Below are 21688 nucleotides of genomic sequence, written 5' to 3'. Positions count from 1 at the left end.
AAGATAAAATAAAACTGCATTATATTACTTGGGGATGGGTGATATTTCTCAATGTCTTTCTCATTTTTCTAATACAAGATTGCATAATATTTAAGTCAACTGATTCATTAAAATTATGTACTCTGAATAAACATGACACTCCACAAGTCAACTTGCATAGCAAAATTTGTGAAGTCCATAGGTGTGGCTCAATAGTAAGTTGACTTCTATTCATAGTATAGCAAACTTATCAAACAGCTGGCATCAATGGCACCCTTAGAATGCTCAGAACTAGGGTTTGTTTTTTTTTTGTTTACATAATTAGTTGCTTGTTTACATTGCTGTGGAGATTGAAAGAGTTCTAGGAATGTATTCCGTGACCTGCTTCTTTATACTTTGTGTTCCTTCAATGGATGAAACTGAAGAGATTTTTCAGTTTCAGTAGAAAGTTGATTTTCTTTCTTTTAAATAGTGTTCATGATAATGTTTATTACAGAATATTAAACACAACAGGAAAACTTATTCAAAATTAGGAACTGGTGATTATGTAATGCATTGTTTAGAGAACTAAAGCCAAAATCAATCATTCTAGTACAATTTATTAATGCATACAAGTTTTCGACTACATGTAACTATCTCAACATAGAAATAAAGAAATTGTTTTTTGAAAACCAAAATGACTCAACACGGCTAATAAATTGTGCCAACAAAATGTCAAAATAACGCACACAACTTCCCAACACACAATCATTAAACTGCCATACATCCAGAACACACGAAAGCCTACAAATACATTTTTTAACCGACGATAAATTAATGTTCACCACGAACTAAAAATTGCCAACACTTCTAAAACATACAAAGAAATGCCACAATGTGGTATACAAATTTCCTTGCCAGCAAGACTGTCACCTACACAGGTTCCATTGATCAGATCTTTATGAGGAAAACTTCAATGATTAACATACCAATTCCAGAACATCTAAGAAATAAATAGAAAAACAGAATACAAAATACAGTAAAAAGTGAAATGGCAGTTCATGCTCTTGAACAGAAATATGCAGAAAAATGAAACGATGCTTAGAATATCGGAAACAATAGCCATAAAATGTGACAAAAACTCAAACGACAAAATCTGTCTCTGTATAATCGCGAACATAATTGGGTCATGACTGACCAATAGAAAACAACACAGCTGCACCCATGACATAGCCTCCACTAACTCCGGAGACAATGCCAGTCAGAATGGCTCTCACCCCTAATCTTGTTTCATCATATTCTATCCTTCTCCTTTCCCCAAAAAATTTCACTGCCTACCCTTAAAACCCCTGGTTTTAAATTTTGCATACCTTGTGTATTAACCACATATCCTACCCCCCCCCCCCCCCCCCAAAAAAAAAAAAAAAAAAAAGACAAAACAGTTCTAAAAATATTTATTTAGATGTAACATGGTAAATCTTCCAGAGATTATCTATACCAACAGTTTTTCTCTTAATGGAAGACTGAAGCAAGGTAATTTTTCTGAAAATAGTTTACACTTAAAGTGTGAGTTACAATGAGATTCTTTATTTGCAAAGAGTTAAGTTTGAGCCAGAGTGAGATGACTTAATTTGGAACCAAAGGAATTTTTGTTTCTTTTGGTTAACATTTTTTATTACTGAAATTAAGTATGAGTGTGTGAGAGAGGAAGCTGTTCTTATGGAATCTTTTTAAATGAACTTCATGTAAATAATTATATTTTTATAGCGATTTTATTAAAGTTTTGTATTACATTTCTCGTGTCTTAATTTAAGGTAGGTTAATATAATAAGTGCTTATACGTTAAAATGTCCATATGGTTTGTTTTCAGTGGAATCCTCATTAGACTTAGTGTAACACATGCCTTTAATTCCAGATTTTTGATGCAATCATGAATTATAAAAAAGAAGAAACAGCTCGTTTGCTTGAAAAATTGAAGATTACCCTAAAGGGAGATGATAAAGAAAAGGATGGAAAAAATCTCTTAAAGGTATACAAGCAGTTTGTTGAATTTTTTTTAGTTTAGTTTTTGCAAGAATTGATTTGTCATTTGACTAGTTATATTTTTATACTAGTGACATTTTGTTTAAAAAAAAAGGATCTGCTATGGGGACTTTATATTTAGCATGCATATTTAAAGGGTTATCTTTTATGTATTCATCATGCACTTCTTCCTTATCTTAGACTGGGTTATGAGTAACTGACAGGAGGCCACACATTACGATATCTGCGATATCTTCTCGTAAACTAACGCACACTAGATCTAGTCACCACTTCAGCAAGCAGGCTGCCAGTATATGTAATCAGTTAGCTCACAATCCTAATAACTTTTCTGTACTCTGTTGTCTAAGTGGGATCATATCATGGCCATGTTTATTATTGGCTTGAAATAATAAGGCAATGTTTTAGTATTGCAGTTATCCTCTGAATTGTATTTGCATTCATATGGATGCGACCCTTTTACTTCTTAATCATATCATCACTAGGTTCACCAAACATAATCCCCAGTAGAAAGCGACAATTATTTAATTACACTAAAGTGTATCACTTTACATATTAATATTATATTAAACTTGCTAACAAATGATAATTGACACCTGTTATCATTTGCTCATGGTTCTAGCCTTTTCAAATCATTCTATAAGTTCTACATATCAGTATTGCTTCATTTCTTTGTCTTCCTATCTACAATTTTTCTCCAAATCAATCTGTTACCTGTCAAGCCTCCAACATTCCCAGATCTTATTTCTCTTCTAAGGCACTTTTACCATATCAATCCACCTATATCTTGGTCTTCCTCTGGGTCTTTCTCCTGCTAATCTGTCAGAAAACACTTGTTTTGCTAATCTTTCCTCTCCCTTTCTTTATGCAAAATTAACTTTTGTGAAATATTCGCTACTACTTGAGTGATATTAGTATCAGGTTTTTGCATCATTCTTTTACTACTGACACTTAAGATCTTGCATGAGTTTAAACTTAGATTATACAATTGGTCAGTTGAACATTCCTTCAGCTGATATCCCATCTTTCCTATTGTCAAATTTTTGTCCAGGTTATGTAGCAGCTCTAGAACTGCTTTCCTGTGGAATTACCTCGTCCAGAGTAGTGATGGTACTGTATCCATACTCGCACATCAGATTGATAGGATTAAAGTGATACCTACTGATTATTTGAACAGTGCTTTCTGGAAAATGCATATCATATACATTCAATAGCTATCTTCCACATTCATTCACAATTGCATTTTGTAAACACTTTGTTTTCTATACATGCTACTCATAACTTTTCTGGCCTGTTCTATATCTTTCATATCAATGTTCCTTCTGCATCTGTAGAGTAGGAATAAAATAAGATTTCATTCCTACTCTTTGTCCTTGAACTCCTCATTCAGATTTTTTTGTGCCTCCCACAACAAAAGGTTTAGTAAACCTATAGTTCTTGTGTTCAGTTTTCAAGCCATTTCAGGTCCCAATAAGCAGGGCAGTGGTCTCACATGTATGAAGTTAATCTTTCATCTGAAGACAGTTGCAAACATCCATGCAAATGGTGTGATTCAAACCCTGCAACCTTATTAGAAAGTGGATATGGTGACCAGATACTGTTGTTCAATAAACTTGTTTCTCATGCAATTCTCATATCTTTCCTTGACAAACTCAGGAGTATTCTCCTGAGTTCGTCATAATTTCCATCTTTGTAATTCAGCATGTATCCTTATTGGAACATCCAGTCCTTTCTAGATCAGTATAGAATAATTACCAGCTACTGGCAAAAGTCATATCCATAACATCCCATCTTGATGCTATATCTTTTTTACCTCAAGTTCTTTCTTTTGCTTGCTTGGAAGTTTTGTATCAGCTCAATAAATTCTCTTTACATCATGCCATATTTCATGTTAGCCTCAACACCAGGCAGCATCACTCACTGCTTGCATGGAACATTATTGCTTTTGTTAGTTTCTACTCTAAATTTTGATTTATCTGATATTAGTATCTCCACATGCTTCTATCCATCCTGAAAATACCACACCCTTTTCACTAATGACAACAATCCAAAACCACAACATTCAAGGTAGCAAATTGAACCCCTTTGTTCTTGATGTTTTTATATATTTACACCTATGGTCTGCTTGTCCCACCTGGACAGATTTCATCCTGTTCCTCAATCCACATGCATGCAAAATACCCAACCCCAAATGTGTACAGTTCCCCCACCACCAGATTCATAACCATTGTTTGCATACCTTACATTTCTTCCTCCCATGATTTTGATTCTGACTGTACAATGAATAACAATTTTCGCTCACTTCTGGCAATCCTTTCACATCCTGCCACAATATTATTGAATATCGATGTAATGGTTTTGTTCGGTAGGATAAAGGTGGTTGCTGGCATAGACATTTGATTGATCTTTAGCATAGCATTAATCTTTTGATTCCGCTATTGACAGGTTTTGGGTACCATTTTTATATTCTTCCTTAAATTAGTAGTACATAAATACATTAGTAAATATGCCAGAATTCTTAAATCCTGTTTTGTATATCAAAGAAATAATTTTATGCAAGTTTATGTTAGGGCATGTTTTGTATTTGTATTAGTGTAACATAAGGCACAACATAGCCTAGCATTGTGTTAATTTAAATACAAAACATTCCTCCTTATTCACTTGATTAGATTTATCCAAATATGCTGCTTTTGGTATGTTTAAAAAAAAAAAAAAAAAAAAAAAAAAGCCCCGTAAAAAATTGCTTGTCAATTTTGTAACATACAGTGAATTCCTGTAGCTGAATAGATGACAGTTGCTGAAAAATCATCTGGTAAGGATATACTGTTGTTAATCATAACATACCTGAGCTGAATTATAATTACAACTGTATACGAAGATTTCTGTGGGTCAATTGTTTAAGAGATGGATTCCGGTATATTGAAACCACGTGTTTATTAAATACGAACAGGATAAGTGAAAACCAGAGAAGTTTTGTAAGTCCTATGACTTACATCATCAGGGGTATTGGTGTATAAAAGAAGTTAAACACAACTAACAAAGATTAAATTCATAGTCCATTGGATGTTTCCAACTGTAACATTGAAAAAATTGAAACATTCATTACTGAATGTTTGTTGGAACATTTTTATTTGTCACTTAATGTATGTTATATCCAAGATCTGAGGGATTTTTTATGATAATTCGACCACATTTGGGGTGTAACAAAATTCCTATACAAGCAACAAAAACCTTGGTTTTTGTTGCATTGTATAGGAATTTTGGAAAAGCATTTTTGCCGCTTCCTTGAATTTCTTTGTGAAATAGTTTTTATCGATATATACACGATCATTTTTCCCAAAGTATTTTATGGATTTGAGCCAAAAACAGTAAAGAAAATCCCCAACACAGCTCCCACAAGCAAAACAAGATTTCAAGAACGCAATCTCACTACCATATATCCATGATATTCTTGATGTATCAGCAACATTGCTCTGCAAGTACAACTTAAAAGTAGCTTTTCTCCCTTTAGAAAAAAATATCAATATTCCTACATCCACCGTAACCTTCGCACCATCGCATAAAAAAAAAATTTACTATAGGTATGGCCAGATGGGACGGTCAGGAGAAATCCGTATGGCAGAACATAAAAAAGACAGAAAAAAAGAAGAGAACACAAATCAGGCCTAGCTTTCCACACAACCTCCACTAGCCATAAAGTACTTTGGGGAAAACCGATCATGTCATATATTGATAAATTTCACAGGAAAATTCAAGGAAGCAGCAAAAATGCTTAGAATTCCCACAAGAACCAAGGTTTGATATTACACCAAGTGTGGTCAGCATTCATAAAAAATCTACCTTCAGATCTCGGACATAACACGTATGAAGCACAGAACGTGACAACAAAAACAATGTTCCAACAAGTAACGAGTGTTTCAATTTTTTCAATGTTACAGTTGAAACATCCAGTGGACTATGAATTTAATCTTTGTTAGTTGTTTAACTTTTTTTATATACCAATACCCCTGATGTAAATCATAAGATTTAATAAACATAGTCTCAATACCAGAATCTCTTATAGTTTCAACTGTCTCACTGTTGGGAGGGTGGTAGTGTAATTGGTAGATGTCTCTATCCCCTGTGTCTTCTGTAAACATTTGAAGATTCACTTTAAAAAGAAAGAATGCATCCCCTTTTCCTATGTGCTCTGATTTTATGCTGACTAGATTGATCTGGCATTTTTTTATATAAAAACACAACTAGACTCGTTCAGCAATCACACCATCACTTCTTCCAACGGTATGGCATCATAAAATTGTAGTTAACAGAAAATTTGATTTGCTGTGATAATGCACTTGCTCAGACCTTAGGTTGCAGTATTAAATTCCTGATTTTCTAGGAGGGTGAACCCTACTTGCTCATGCCAGAGTAATTTGAGAATTTCATTGGACTACACAGGTTTTTTTGTAGTACATAATTAAATGTGTTTCCATCATTCCTACATTTATAGGTAAGTTGTCTGTGGCTTAATTGTTAGGATTATATCATAGCAGTTCATTTTGATTTCTTCTAAGGTGGTAAGTTTCAGAATTTTGCATAATGCAACAGAATAGGCTTAGCTTTTTTAAGTTCATATTGTCTTTGTACTCATCAATAATAAAAAAAAAAAAAATCTGCTCTTTAACCTTAGATTTTTTCTTTTTTTTAAATCAAGCCTTATAACTCTGAGGACATGTTTAAGATATAGATGTTTGTTCTTTTACAAGCATCTATACTTTGAGATTTGAACAGTTGCCTGTGCTTGCTATATTATGAAGAATGACTCTTTTCGCTTTCAGATAAAACAATTTTTCCTAGAATCGCATTTGAATATTTTACTCTTACAGGTTGTTATGCGAAATTGGTTACCAGCTGGCGATGCTCTACTTCAGATGATAACTATACACTTGCCCTCTCCAGTTACTGCTCAAAAATACCGTATGGAGATATTGTATGAAGGACCTCATGATGATGAAGCTGCTATAGGTATGTACAAACTCAGTGTTGCAAATGGTACTGTTTAGACTCATTAAACCACACTTGTAGGAACATGGGAATTGTTTGTTGTTAAATTTTTAGCATAACATTTTATCTATGGGGCTTTGGTTGGTATTTTCCAGTAGGTTGAGTTTTATACCCATGTTTACATAATTGTGATTAATTCATGAAGGATCTAGCCTTAAGCCATGTGCTATTGGTTTATAATCATTAATGACTAGGTTGTCATCATCAAATTCCTGATATGCACCCTCAAGGAGTGTGCAGGATATGATAGTACTACATGAAAAACTTATATCATTACTAACTTCCTATCTACAATTTTCCTCCAAATCAATATGTTACCTGTAAAGGCTCCAACATATTTCTATCTTCCTGGCAGAGAACACTTATTTTGCTAATCTTTATTCTTCCATTTGTTTAAGTGACCATATCACCTGAAATTAGCTTTGCTAACACATTCCTGGATATATGCAATGTCAAGTTCTTTCCTAATATCCTCATTTTTAATATATTGCCACTGATGCCATCTGTTCATGCCCCTAATTTTTCTCCGGATTCTCATATCTGCAATTTTTGGTCAAGTGTTTTATTTTTGACCCTCTCTCAGATCTATAAGTTAAAATTGGCTTGAATACTGTCTTGTATACAGCTAATTTCTCTCTTATTCCATATAAATGTATTCAGTTGACTTCCTACCATACCAGCTATGTCGATTCTGTTGTCTATTTCCATATTTAATTTACCATCTTCATTAAAAATCATGCTGAAGTAACTGAAATGATTTACTTGTTCTATAGGTTCTCCATTCACAATGAAGTTGATATTTTCAATGCTTCTGCCTATTTTCATTGTCTTTGACTTGTTGTTGACCTTCATACCATATCTATTACAACAGCTATTCAATTTAGTCAGAGAATCTTGCAGACTTGTACGGATTTATTTAGAAGTATAACATCATCTGCATAAAGCAAAGAGCTGACATTAACATCTCCAATTTTGATATCAGGTTTAATTCCAATTTCCATTATAATGTGATCCATATAGATAATGAATAACAGATGGGATAATGTGCATCCTTGTCTGATACCAGATTTAACACTAAACCATCTTCCTGTACACTAACTGTTGACTTACAACTGAAGCACTAAGTATTGCTTGATATAGTGTCCCATTGGTACCTTGTCATATGCCTTTTCCAGATCTACAAAACTTAAATACAGATCTTGGTGATATTCTCATGATTTCTCAACTATTTGTTGTAAAGTGAAAATCTGATCTTGACAGCTGCTATTTGACCTGAATCCAACTTGTTCTTCACCAAGCTTCCCTTCCACAATCCTTCTCAAGTATACTTGCATAAATATTGCCAGGAACATAAATAAAAAATAAAATCCTTTAGGGATGGCACTTTTTTGTCAGTTTCTTTCTGAAACTGTGGACTACCTTATAATATAGTACAGTATTTAATCCAAAATGAAATGCATTTACTACTACAAAATTTTTCATGCTCTTTAGCTTATTTTGGAATATGCTATATTTGTAACTTAAATATAAACAGTTTTGATTCAAATTTTATAATACTATAGGTTGTGAAAAAATGCCTTCCCTTGTTTCCCACCCATTAAAGGTTGTAAACTTATGTATATTAGTACTGTGGGTTGGTCTTTTATTATTAAGAGAGACCTCCAGGGAGTCAGATTCAGCAAGGGAAGCCACATACTACACTCACCAGCTATCATATTTATTCTTAAATTCATTCACACTGTTTACATCCAATTGCCATTGGATGTTTACAACATCCAATGGCAATCCATTCCAATCATGCCCTACTGTAAGAGAGAAAAATCTAGCTGCTCACCCCTTCTTAGTATCATTCACTCTTAACTTCCAAGGATGCCATCTTGTCCTTTCCACATCCTCCATAAATTGAAAATTTTCATCACCTCTTTCTCCTGTTTGCTAGTATCTGCAGTCTACAAATTCTCATTGACTTCATAATCAGTATTCCTCAATCCTGATATCATTTTTAACACTCTCCTTTGCATTCTCTCCACTATATCAGAATCACAACAGAAATCAGGAGACCAGACCTAAGCACAATAGTCCAAGTAAGGTCTTATCTTTACATGTGAACATTCGTTTCAGCATTGCAATTATCTTTTGCTGTATGTTCCCTGAACTTCAACATCTTCCAACTACTAACACTCCAAGATCCCTAGCCTCATCAGTTTCTTCTAGCATAATCCCACCAAATATAATATGGCATTGGATATCTAATCATGCCAAAGTGAATGACTACATTTACTAACATCCATTTTCCCATGCCCACAATTCCAGCCTATTCAAATCATTTAGCAAATATTGCATATCAGCAGCATTCCTGATTAGTCTACCTATCTTTGCATGATCAGCAAATAGCTGTATGTCCCTTGTCAATTCCTTCCCAGCATCATTAATATACAGATGAATAACAGTGGACCAAGCACTGATACTTGTGGTACACCACTGGTTACCTTAAATCTTCTAGCACATATACCACTGATATGTCAGCTATCCTCTTATCCACTAATTTTATAATCCAAATCCTTATTTCCAATTTATGCAACAGTCTACCATACTGTATTCTGTCAAAAGCCTTAGCAAAATCCAAATTTTTTTTTATTATTATCCCATGGTATTATTACACCAGATCATAGAGGTCAAATTCGTGTATTTTATATAGCACCTTTTCTGGGTGGTTATGAAGTTCACATTTAGAAATATTCATACAAGTTAGTAAATGCAGTGGCGATGCTTCCTCTGTTTCCAATGGGAAGACTTTTTTGCCATTGCTAAACTTGATTGGTATCATGGTGTATCTGTTCCCCTTGTCTAGTTCAATGGTAACGTTGTTATAGAATGTGAGCAAGTTGCTAAAACATGACCTTCCATTAGTCAACTTATGTTGATCATGTGAAAGGAGATTCACTGTCAGCCCTAACCAACATTCCGAAAATCTTCATCACTCGAGATACTAGTTGGTGGATAATTGGATATATTGGTCTTTGCACCACCCTTGTGCAGTGGAATTACCATGCATTCTTTCCATTCCCGTAAAATCTTCTGTTCTGAAACTTATTAAACAGCCTGGTCAAAGGAATAACCAGTTCAGCTGAACAGCTAATATCCCATCAGTACCTATTGCTGAATTCTTATTCAGTTTGTGCAGCATACCTCATTTTAATACCTCATCTTCATACACCCAAGTTTCTTCATCCCATGAAGAGGTAGCAGTGAGCTCAATGTTGCGTACTCTAGATTGATAGCTTTTCACAATCTTGTGCATCTGTCACCTTCACACACTCTGCGTTCAGCAGACTTTCATATTTGTTGTTTTACTTGCAGCATAATGGAATTCTTTTGGGTTGTCTTTAGCACCTAGAGCAGGGGTTCTCAACCTTTTCCAGTGACGTACTACTATATTTAATTCAAGATATTGGATATACCAGTAAGGCAGTGACTCGTGTACCATAGGTTGAGAATCCCCGAACTAGAGCATTTCTTTTCATACTCAGACTTTGCTTTCCATACAACAGTTGACTCTTCTAGCCTGCTGCTTGTAATTTTCATAATGGGCATCCTTATGCACACAGTATTCCTTCCACATCCTTTTTTATGAATCTCTTGATTAATAAGATTACACATCCATTTAACTCCTACCCTATTTATTCTTTGAACTTTCAGGACACATTTTGATATTATTATGATTTAAATGCACTGTCACTATTCTTCCCATCTAGCAACAGATCTCAGTTGGTGATAATTTCCTGCTTTATAGTTCAGCATGTACCATTTTCTGAACGAAGTACTCATAAACTTACTCACTTCCCAAGTGAGTACCACATGATTACTGTCGCCAACTGCAGGCACAATAATTACCTTTTTTACCTGAAATGCCCTCTGACACTACAATGAAATCAAACATTTTGATTTTGACAAAACATTCTGACTTCATCCCTTCTATCACATGCTGCTTGAGGAAGTTGTCCTGCAACAGCTCAAATTCAATTTCATTTTTCTCATGAGATTGAGATTACTGGTACCAATCAATATTTGGATAATTAGTCTCCATTATGATTACTGTTTTTTGCACTCATCTTTTGTATTTGGTGATGCATTTCTTCATCACTAGCAACAGATCCACCCATCTGTAAAATCTTCCTGCTATATAAGTGATCTTGTTAGATTCTCAGTCACACCAGATGGCTTCAAACTTGCTGCCACATGACATGCTGTTAGTAGTAGTACAATCATAGGTCTCAACTCTAACTGAATTCAAGTCATTCCATATCATTAGCAGCACTCAATCCTCTCCTATCCTTCCTAAAAATACTGTACCTTTACACTTGATATAGTTAGTATGTCTGATTCTTGATAGCCAGGTCTCACTAATGCTTACAATCTGAGGTCGCAACATATAACCAAGGCAATAAATTCTAACCCTTTGTTTTTGATACTCCTAGCATTTGTGTACAGACATAATCTACATGTTGTTTTGTATACTCCTGTTGGCAGTCTGCATGACACAGTTGGACAACTTGCAGATCTCTATTCTTTAGTGCCTCATGTGTGACATCTTTGCACACATTTGATTGGCCCATACAAGAAGAACACAGTTGAAATCATTCTCTCCTCATCAACATTTCCATGATAAAGCCCATTCCCATCATTAACACAGTTATATAACATTCTTGCTCTTACACTTGCATTCTCATCATCATATTCCTACATGTAAAAAATTACATCATTACTGACTTCCTATCTACAATTTTCCTCCAAATCAATCTGTTACTTGTCTAGACTCCAACATTATCAGATCTTATTTCTTTTGTCTAAGGCACTTTTTACTGTATCAATCCACCTATATTTTGGTCTTCCTATAGGTTGTTTTCCTGCCGACCTGGCAGAGAACACTTGTTTTGCTAATCTTTCTTTGCCCATTCGGTTTAAGTGACCATACTACCTGAGATTAGCTCTGCTAACGCATTCCTGGATGCTGACAATGTCAAGTTCTTTCCTAATATCCTCATTTTTAATGATATTGCCATTGATGCCATCTGTTCTTGCCTATAATCTTTCTCAGGACTCTCATATCTGTGGTCTCTAGTCTTTTGTCAAGTGTTTTTACTTCTGACCCAGCTCTCAGATCCATAAGTTAAAATTTGAACACTGTCTTGTATACACCTAATTTAGTGTTCCGACTAATTTCTCTCTTATTCCATATGAATTTATTCAATTGACTTCCCACCATACCAGCTTTGCTGATTCTGTTGTTATTTCTATATTTAATTTATCATCTTCACTAAAAATCGTGCCTGAGTAGCTGAAATGTTTTACTTGTTCTACAGGTTCTTGTTCCATTCACAACACAGTTGACATTTTCGATGATTCTGCCTATTTTCATTGTAGTTGTCTTTTACTGCTGACCTATATACCATATCTATTACAACAGTTATTCAGTTTAGTCAGAGAATCTTGCAGACTTGTAGCAGATTTATTTAGAGGTATAACATCATCTGCATAAAGCAAAGAGCTGACATTTACATCTCCAATTTTGATATCATGTTTAATATCACTTTCCTTCATAATATGATCCATATAGATAATGAATAACAGAGGGGATAATGTACATCCTTGTCTCTCACCAGATTTAACATTAAACCATCTTCCTGTACTTCAATTCTAACTGCTGATTTACAACTCGAATAAAGACTAAGTATTGCTTGATATAATGCCCCATTGATACCATATAACTGTAACGTATTGAATAGCTTCTCTCTTGGTCATATGCCTTTTCTAAATCGACAAAACTTGAATACAGATCTTTGTTATATTCCCATGCTTTCTCGGCTATTTGTTGTAAAGTGAAGATTTGATCCTGACAACCTCTATTTGGCCTGAATTCAGCTTGTTCTTCGCCCAGCTTTTCTTCCACAGTTCTTCTCAACTGTTTCTCAAGTATACTTGCATAGATCTTGCCAGGAACACTCAGTAGGGAGATACCTCTGTAATTCTCACATTCAGTTTTATTTCCCTTTTTATATATGAGTACTATGAGAGTTCTACTCCAATCATTGGGAATTTGTCCCTCTGTCCAGGCTTTCTGAACTATGCAGTGCAGCCACTGTAAGACTTTTATACCAACATACTTGTTGGTATAAAAGCCTTGCAGTTCACGCCCGAAACTAGCTAACTTGGCTATGTCTGAGAAAGATACTTAAGCTTCTCACGTCTGCTACGGGGATCGAACCCAGGACACTCCTTTCCCAGGCATATGGTTGCAAAGTGCATAACCACGTGGCTAACCGTGCAGGTATAAAATATTAAACACTAAAATCTACACTAATATGATTATTGAATTACTTAAGGAATTCACAACGTAAAGTGGAACATAAATTAAAATAAACTTGAATGTATATACTTCTATATTTTGGCAATGTCATGCCATCTTCATAGGAATTTAAGATTAAGACACGTGCATGCAGGCATTAGAACATCAAATAGGATAGAAGCGAGCAGACTACTGTTATTCCTAAAGTTCTGATGGTCCCCCCCCCCCCAGCAGGCTATTAGGTATTCTTGGCCGTTGGGCTGAAGTTCTGATGATGTACATTTCCCAAATTTGGGGCAGTCTCATGCATCCAAATTTGTTGAGGTTGCGCACCTTTTAGAAAAAGGTATAATTTGGAAAAAAGCAAAGGATTTTTTTCATTGGAGAAAAGGAAATGGTAATTCAAAATGAAGAGCTAACCAGCAGAAAATGTAACAAATGTTTGGAAAATTTTGAAAAAAAGAACAAGGCTTAAAGTACCTACAGATTTCTGTTCAAGACATAATCACTGTTCCATCAACATTTTTTTTCACCTATTTTCTCTGCCTTTGTATCTGTTTAAATGGGGACAACAGAAATCCAACACATACTGCATGAACTATTCAAAAAAACTTAGTGAAATACATTACACAACTGCCCTGCTTATTAAAGACATGACTTTCTCTAGAGTGGGGACTTGGGTCTCTAGTCCTCCCTTCTTACAGCAAGTGGGACTTCTTGCACCATAATTCATCTGGGAGCAGATACTTCCTCTGTTCAAAAATACAGTAATGATTTCTACAAGCCAGCTGCCAGTAATACATGGGATCATATCCATTGATAGCATTTTGGTTGCTTTCTGATCATTTGGTGAATAATTCTGTTGCTTTTTACTCTGCCAGATAATGCTTTGAGGGAGTGGGACACTATTGGACCTGTAATCTATGGTGGGTTTTGCTACTCTTGATTTTGATTATCTCTGAAAGTTGAACAGTAACCATAATAGCAAGAGGAGAGAATTTTTCTCAGACTAACCAACCTGTTGCTTTGGCCAGGAGACCTGAAGTCAAGCCTTCAGGTCTCCTGGCCAAAGCTGTTGTGGACAACTTTTGCTGTACTATATTTTTTCTTTCATCTGGATGGGAAAATAAGTTTCCTAACATAAGGTTTGGTATTCAGGCTTCTCTGCCACTTGTTTAGATGGCATCTGTTCTCAGTGGGATCAAAAAATATTCATTAGTGTTTATTATTGAGGTCCTTGACTCAGATAATACACTTGAATTAAAAAAAAAAAAAATAGAATAATCAGAGAAAATGTGATTTGCAATTCTAATTTATTTCATAGAAAATAATTGTTACCAAATATGAATTGGCATTATCTAAATCTATGTACTTGACATAAAAATGTAATTAGAAGCCAAGAAGTTTTGTATGGTGTCTCTACACAAAGAAGGCCAAACTCATCAGTTTATAGCTAAGGAATTGAAATATTCTTAAGCAAGTGTGAGTAGAATATTGAAACAGTATTCTAATAAGTTTTCAAAATCGCTGCCATATCAGTCAAAGGGTAATAAGTACATCAAGAGATGAGAGGAGATTGAAGAATAACGTGAAGAAAAACCACTTCCGAAGTGTAGGGTATTTTCACAGGAGATGGAGAGAACTACATGCGAATGCCTAAACCTATGATTTTGAGACTACTTCAAAAATTGGGTTTTAAATCGCATGTACCTTGAAAGCTGCTTATGACATCCAAGGCACATATCATCTTTGCTTTATAATAATTGTTTGGATAACATTACGTTGATTTAATTTCCATGCATGAAAGTATATTTATTTGTGCTATTCCCTATTTTAACTATATTAGGTTTTCATAGCATTAGCTGTAATTTTTTTTTTTTTGTATGTAGTTAGTATGAATGACTTTCTCAAAGAGGAAAAAAACTAAATGCTTTCGTTTTGTTTTTCATAGCTATCAAGAACTGTGACCATAATGGACCCCTTATGATGTATGTCTCAAAAATGGTACCTACATCAGATAAGGGTAGGTTTTATGCATTTGGTCGTGTCTTCTCAGGAACCGTGTCATCTGGTCAGAAAGTTAGAATTATGGGACCTAATTATACACCTGGAAAGAAAGAAGATTTAGCAGAGAAAGCAATTCAGAGGTATGTATGTGTGCATGCGCTTGTTAAATTTTAAGGTTAAATACAAGTTTTTGTCCAGTTGAAATTAGAATTTCTGGAAATTTCCATAAAATTGAAGTGCTTTTTGAATATATCATCAAATTCCTGACATTTACCCTCAAGGGGTGTACAGGATATGATAGTAATACATGAAAAATTTACATCATCATTAACTTCCTACCTACAATTTTCTGCCAAATCAATCTGTTACCTGTCAAAGCTACAAGATTGTCAGATCTTATATTTCTATCTTCTAAAGCACTTTTTACTGTATCATTCCGCATATCTCTTGGTCTTTTTCCTGCAAACCTGGCAGAGAACATTTGTTTGGCTAATCTTTCCTTTCCCATTCTGTTCAAGTGACCATACCACTTGAGATTAGCTCTGTAAATGCATTCCTGGATGCTGACAATGTCAAGTTATTTCCTAATATCTTTGTTTTTAATATGATATTGCCATTGATGCCATCTTTCTCATGACTCGTATCTGCAGTCTAGTCTTTAGTCAAGTGTTTTTACTTCTGACCCAGCTCTCAGATCCATAAGTTAAAACTGGTTTGAACACTGTCTTGTATACAGCTAATTTAGTGTTCCGACTAATTTCTCTCTTATTCCATATGAATTTATTCAATTGACTTCTCACCATACCAGCTTTGCTGATTCTGTTGTCTCTTTCTATATTTAATTTGCCATCTTCACTAAAAATTGTGCCTGAGTAGCTGAAATGTTTTACTTGTTCCACAGGTTCTCCATTCACAACACATTTGACATTTTCAATGATTCTGCCTATTTTCATTGTCTTTGTCTTTTTATTGCTGAACTTTATACCATATCTATTACAACAGTTATTCAATTTAATCAGGGAATCTTGCAAACTTGTAGCGGATTTATTTAGAAGTATAACATCGTCCGCATAAAGCAAAGAGCTGACATTAACATCTCCAATTCTGATATCATGTTTAATACCACTTTCATTCATAATGCGATCCATATAGATAATGAATAACGGGTGATAATGTACATCCTTGTCTCACACCAGATTTAACATTAAAACCATCTTCATGTACTTCCTTCAATTCTAACTGACTTACAACTCAAATAAAGACTAAGTATTGCTTGATATAATTTCATATTGACACCATACAACTGTAGCGCATTTAATAGCTTCTCTCTTGGTACCTTGTCATATGCCTTTACCTGATCAACAAACCTTAAATACAAATCTTTGTTATATTCCCACGATTTCTCAACTAATTATCATTAAGCGAAGATCTGATCCTGACAGCCTCTATTTTGCCTGAATCCAGTTTGTTCTTTGCCAAACTTTTCTTCCACAATACTTCTCAACCATTTCTCAAGTATACTGGCATAAATCTTGCCAGGAACCCTGAGTAGGGAAATACCTCTTATTCTCACATTCAGTTTTATTTCCCTTTTTATGTATGAGTACTATGAGAGCTCTATTCCAATCATCTGGAATTCCTTCCTCTGTCCAGGCCTTTTTGAACTATGCAGTGCAGCCATTGTAAGACTTTTATACCCCCATACTTCAGCATTTCTGGTCGAATATCATCTACTCCTGCTGCTTTTCCACATTTCAAGACTTTAATGGCTTTTTCTACTTCAAGTATGGATATGTATGCCTGTTGAGTGTTTTTTACCGCTGTGCTATCAGTGCTTGTTTCATTTAGCAATTTTTAGAAGTAATTACTCCATACTTCAAGGATATCTTTTTCTCCAGTTTTCGTGTCATCTTTATCATCTCTAACTCCTTTTACAGCACTCTTTCCTCTGTTTCTAAGCTTCTTCAACAACTTCCAGAATATTTTGTTATCTTCTTGCCAAAGTCCCCCCATGACTTTTGTTTAGCTAGTTTTGTACAGTGTTTAGCTTTCTTACCTTAGCTTTGTGGGTTAAATTACTTATTGTGTTTTAAATCTGGATATGTCTTATTATATACTTTCTGGCTATAAAATTTACTCAAATCTTGTATATTCATAGGAAATGTTTTGATTTGTATGAAACATAAAAAACACAAATGTCTTTGATGTTTTGTAATTTCATTCAAAGAACTTTGTGCTTGATTTATCAGTAAGTTTGCGTTAAAAAAAAAGAGGGGGAAAGAAAGCTTTAAAGGAACTTTTTCATAATTCAAACATTTTTTTTAAGCCATCTCTTTACTGTTTATACTGAACTTTCTCTCTTTACCAAGCTACTAAAGAATCCCATGCAGTGCATGACTGATTATAGAATTAACATAGTCATGTTTTACCTTAACAAACTATTCCTGTTATTCTTGCAAATTTGAGTGACTATAATAATTGTAGGACTCAAATGATGGGTTGCCTTACAAATTAAACATTAGTGTATGCATTTTCTTTCAATTGATTCCAAAAAAGAGAAACACCATTTACTATAATGATTAGGGATTAATACAGTGATATTAAACACATACATTCAGGCACACTTCAGTAACAAAAGGTGGAATCAGGAGAGATACAGGAAGACCTAAAGTCTTATAATTATGCCATCTATTGTCTTTAGTTGGGTGTTCTTAGCTGTTGGGCTAACTGTCTGCCAATGAGGGTTTCCCATATGAGAGGCAATTTGATATAGCCATACTGTTGAGGTTTTGATAGTCATAAGAGCTGCAGGATGTGACCTTTTGTCTATTTGCAAGTGTATTTTGCAAAATTTTTAGGTGTGTTAGATTCATTTTATATGCATGTTATTCTGTGGCTCAGGCTAGGGTTTTTTTTTTTTTTTTTTTTGCAAAAATTTGGCAAGCGGTAACTTTTGTCTTGGTGAATATTTAATGTTTTTCAGACATCCTTTGAAGTACATTCTCATTTCATTTTTTGTTGGAATTTAACCGATATTAATTCTGCAGCCTACTTAACTCAGTTGGTTTGACAATGCCCTTGAGGGAAAGACTTGGGTTCAAATTTCATCTAAGATGCCAAGAACCTTAATCAGCTTTTCATGTGTGGATGAGTTAACCAGTCTCATAGTGGTGGTTTCTCTCAGAAACTGTAACAGCCATGTAACTTGGATCCTTGGAAACCTAATTAATACAAAATACTTAATCTTGTGTTTTACAAGAGTAAAACAATTCACCTTTGATTAATAAGCCCTTTTAAAATTTCAGGTTCCTACTTAGGATTTGAACCCAATTCTTCTCAATCAAAAAACATTGATTGTGAAAATTTCATGCATGAAGGAATCCTTTTCTTATTGGCAGCAGTAAAATTTTGCAATTGAGAAATGAACTACCCTGGTCAGGATACTAGTATTTTGCTGCATGCATTAAAAATGAAGTTTGATGTTGCTCTGAAACAAAACTGTTCAGATATGTAAACAAATATATACACATGCAATAATTTATCTTCAGCACACAAAAATTGAATTCTACAATGAAATATTTATACTAATACTTTCAATGATTGGAAACTAATAAAGGAGTTCAAATTTTATATTACCAGTTATATCTTTATTGTTGAAATATTTTAATTATCACGAATTTTTTATTTTGAGTAAACATATTTAAATATTTTCTTCCTTCCCAATTTGAAATACTTTTTTTGTTGTTTCTTATATCAAAGGACTGTTTTAATGATGGGTCGCTATGTTGAACCCATTGAAGATGTACCTTGTGGCAATATTTGTGGCCTTGTAGGAGTTGACCAATTTTTAGTGAAGACTGGTACCATTTCTACATTCAAGGAGGCTCACAATATGAGAGTGATGAAATTCTCTGTGAGTCCTGTTGTTAGAGTTGCTGTAGAACCACAGAATCCTTCAGATCTGCCTAAGTTAGTAGAAGGACTTAAACGCCTTGCAAAGTCAGATCCCATGGTTCAGGTATGTGTATCTTTCTAGATATTCATTTCCCCCCCCTACTCAGTAAAATATTACTTCTGTAAAATAATCAGTTTCTTAATTATTTGGGTAGTATTAAAAGCTTTAAACCTTCAATTTATAAGTAATGAGAAAATTTGCCTTCCAGTGCATTATTGAAGAATCTGGCGAGCATATAGTTGCAGGTGCTGGAGAACTCCACCTTGAGATTTGCTTGAAAGATCTTGAAGAAGACCATGCTTGCATTCCAATTAAACAATCTGATCCTGTTGTCTCATATCGTGAAAGTGTTTCAGAAGAATCTGGTATTACATGCTTGTCTAAATCTCCAAATAAGCATAATCGTTTGTACATGAAAGCCATGCCAATGCCTGATGGCCTTCCTGAAGATATTGATAAAGTAAGTCAATAAAGTAGTTATAATATATTTCTGTTATGATCTATTTTGTAAGTGTTCAGTTAATTTAATGCTGATTATTCTAGATAAAAGTATTTAACATAAATCTTTTATAATAGTCAATTTCCTGTCAAGCATATCTTAAATTTCATAAATGGTCGCATACTTCTCCAGAAAAGGAAAGAAAGCTTGAATTATATGGTTATCTTGTACTGAATGTCATGCCATATTGATTTATCATCCTATGCAAAATCAGTTAAAGCTCTTCATAAAAATTCGAATCAAGATTTCTCCCATTCATTTTACACAAATTAACAAAACAGTTATAAATAATTTTAATTTCCTGACGTTTCGACCTTCATATTAAGGTCATCTGGAGTATACACATATACAGGTATCCCTCGATGTTACCGCGTAAATCAAAATTGCTTTAATCAAATCCAATAATCAATGGTAAAAATTGCAATTCGTCCATGATCGATTACTGTGTTAATAATTAGTTTTATATGGTACTCTTTTATGAAAGATAAAAAATGAATGCAAAGTAAATGTTTAATAAATACTTGTACCTACATTATTTATGCAAATTTTTTTTATCAAAAGAAGTTATCAAGAGTCATTTGAACAGTTTTAGGTTTTTTTTTTCTTATCGACATAAATTCTACTATAGCAAGCAAAATGACTCTAGACCTCGGGAAACAAGCAATAAACCATAAAGAAAAAATACTGCAAATATAATACATGATGGTACAAATTAAGTGGATATTGAATCCAACATTATTTCATAACTGAATATAGAAACTAAAAGTTTCTGCAGATGCAAGTATAAGCAACCTTATGAGCAATTTGTAGTAAAGGTGGGGTAAGCTCCAGATCACTTTCCTTAGTATTTTCCATAATGTTAAGCACATCTCCTTAGGACATGTATGATAAATAAGCCTTTGGCTCTTTATTTCAGTAATACATGATGGTTTATTTATTTTCAGCTACAATCTAGAAATTATTGAACAAAGAATTAAAAAAAAAAAATAATAAAAAAAAAAAGCTAAGCCATACCATACTGATTGTGGCATCTCTCAGATACAATTTACTGTCAAATATCACAAACCTTTACATAACGTGTTAAACCAAACTGCCAGCAACAACAAACAGTGCGGAATATCACTCGTAACATGAATGCACAACTACTCATGTCCTCCAAGCTATACACTGGATTTTGTAAGAATATTTATATTAAACATTTTGCATGTATCTATCATTAGCTGCGAGCTCCGTAGGGTTAAAGGCGCGTTAATCAAAACTTGTCGCGTCTGTCAAGGGATTGCCTCAATTAATTTGGCCGCATTGAGCAAATGATACCTGTATATACAGAGACAAGCTAAATTACATTCCACATAGTAGGCTGAAGAGACGATGATTTCTCCAGAAGAAATCTTGAAGGCACTCAAATTTAAGATATCAAATGACTAGACAAACTCCATCTTCATATTGGGCCTGCAGTATAGCTTATCTTTAAATTAAATAAAGGTTAAGTTGGCTTCTTGGCATTATTCTTCTTTCTATAAAACCAAAGCAGATTGCCTCCAAATGTACAAAGAACAACCATCGGGAATCCTTCAATATCAGTGGATTCTGATTTTAATGATACTCTTTCCCTTTTATATTCATACATTACTGGAGGCAAGCTTATATTCAGTCCATTCCAAAGGAAGATTGCTGTCATATCTATTATCTCACTGTTTCCATCTCAACGGTGTAGGATACAAGCCATAGAAAGGTTTGTAAAAGGTCAGTTATTCTTGATATTTGCAGAACATTTGATGTTCTCTCTAGATGAGTACTTACCAGCCAACCTTGTCCAACTTCCATCCTTTGTGGA

At 34.2% G+C, this 21688-nt stretch overlaps 1 protein-coding gene across 1 annotated transcript in view; it reads left to right on the top strand.

Annotated features, from left to right (window-relative positions):
• The window catches only part of eEF2 (eukaryotic translation elongation factor 2), a 79307-nt gene that overhangs the window by 45512 nt on the left and 12107 nt on the right, over positions 1–21688 (top strand). The window contains exons 6-10 of the mRNA XM_090392009.1: positions 1874–1987; positions 6867–7005; positions 15342–15537; positions 19157–19415; positions 19561–19812. Of these exons, the coding sequence (XP_090248135.1) occupies positions 1874–1987; positions 6867–7005; positions 15342–15537; positions 19157–19415; positions 19561–19812 (960 nt within the window). The remainder of the gene's footprint in view (positions 1–1873; positions 1988–6866; positions 7006–15341; positions 15538–19156; positions 19416–19560; positions 19813–21688) is intronic.

The sequence above is a fragment of the Typopeltis vanoorti genome, chromosome 4, assembly GCF_054136105.1.
Source record: "Typopeltis vanoorti isolate ZY-2024b chromosome 4, IOZ_Tvanoo_1.0, whole genome shotgun sequence".
Lineage (NCBI taxonomy): Eukaryota > Metazoa > Arthropoda > Arachnida > Uropygi > Thelyphonidae > Typopeltis > Typopeltis vanoorti.
Note: the sequence above shows the minus strand (reverse complement) of the source record. Positions and strands in the feature narration are given on the sequence as shown.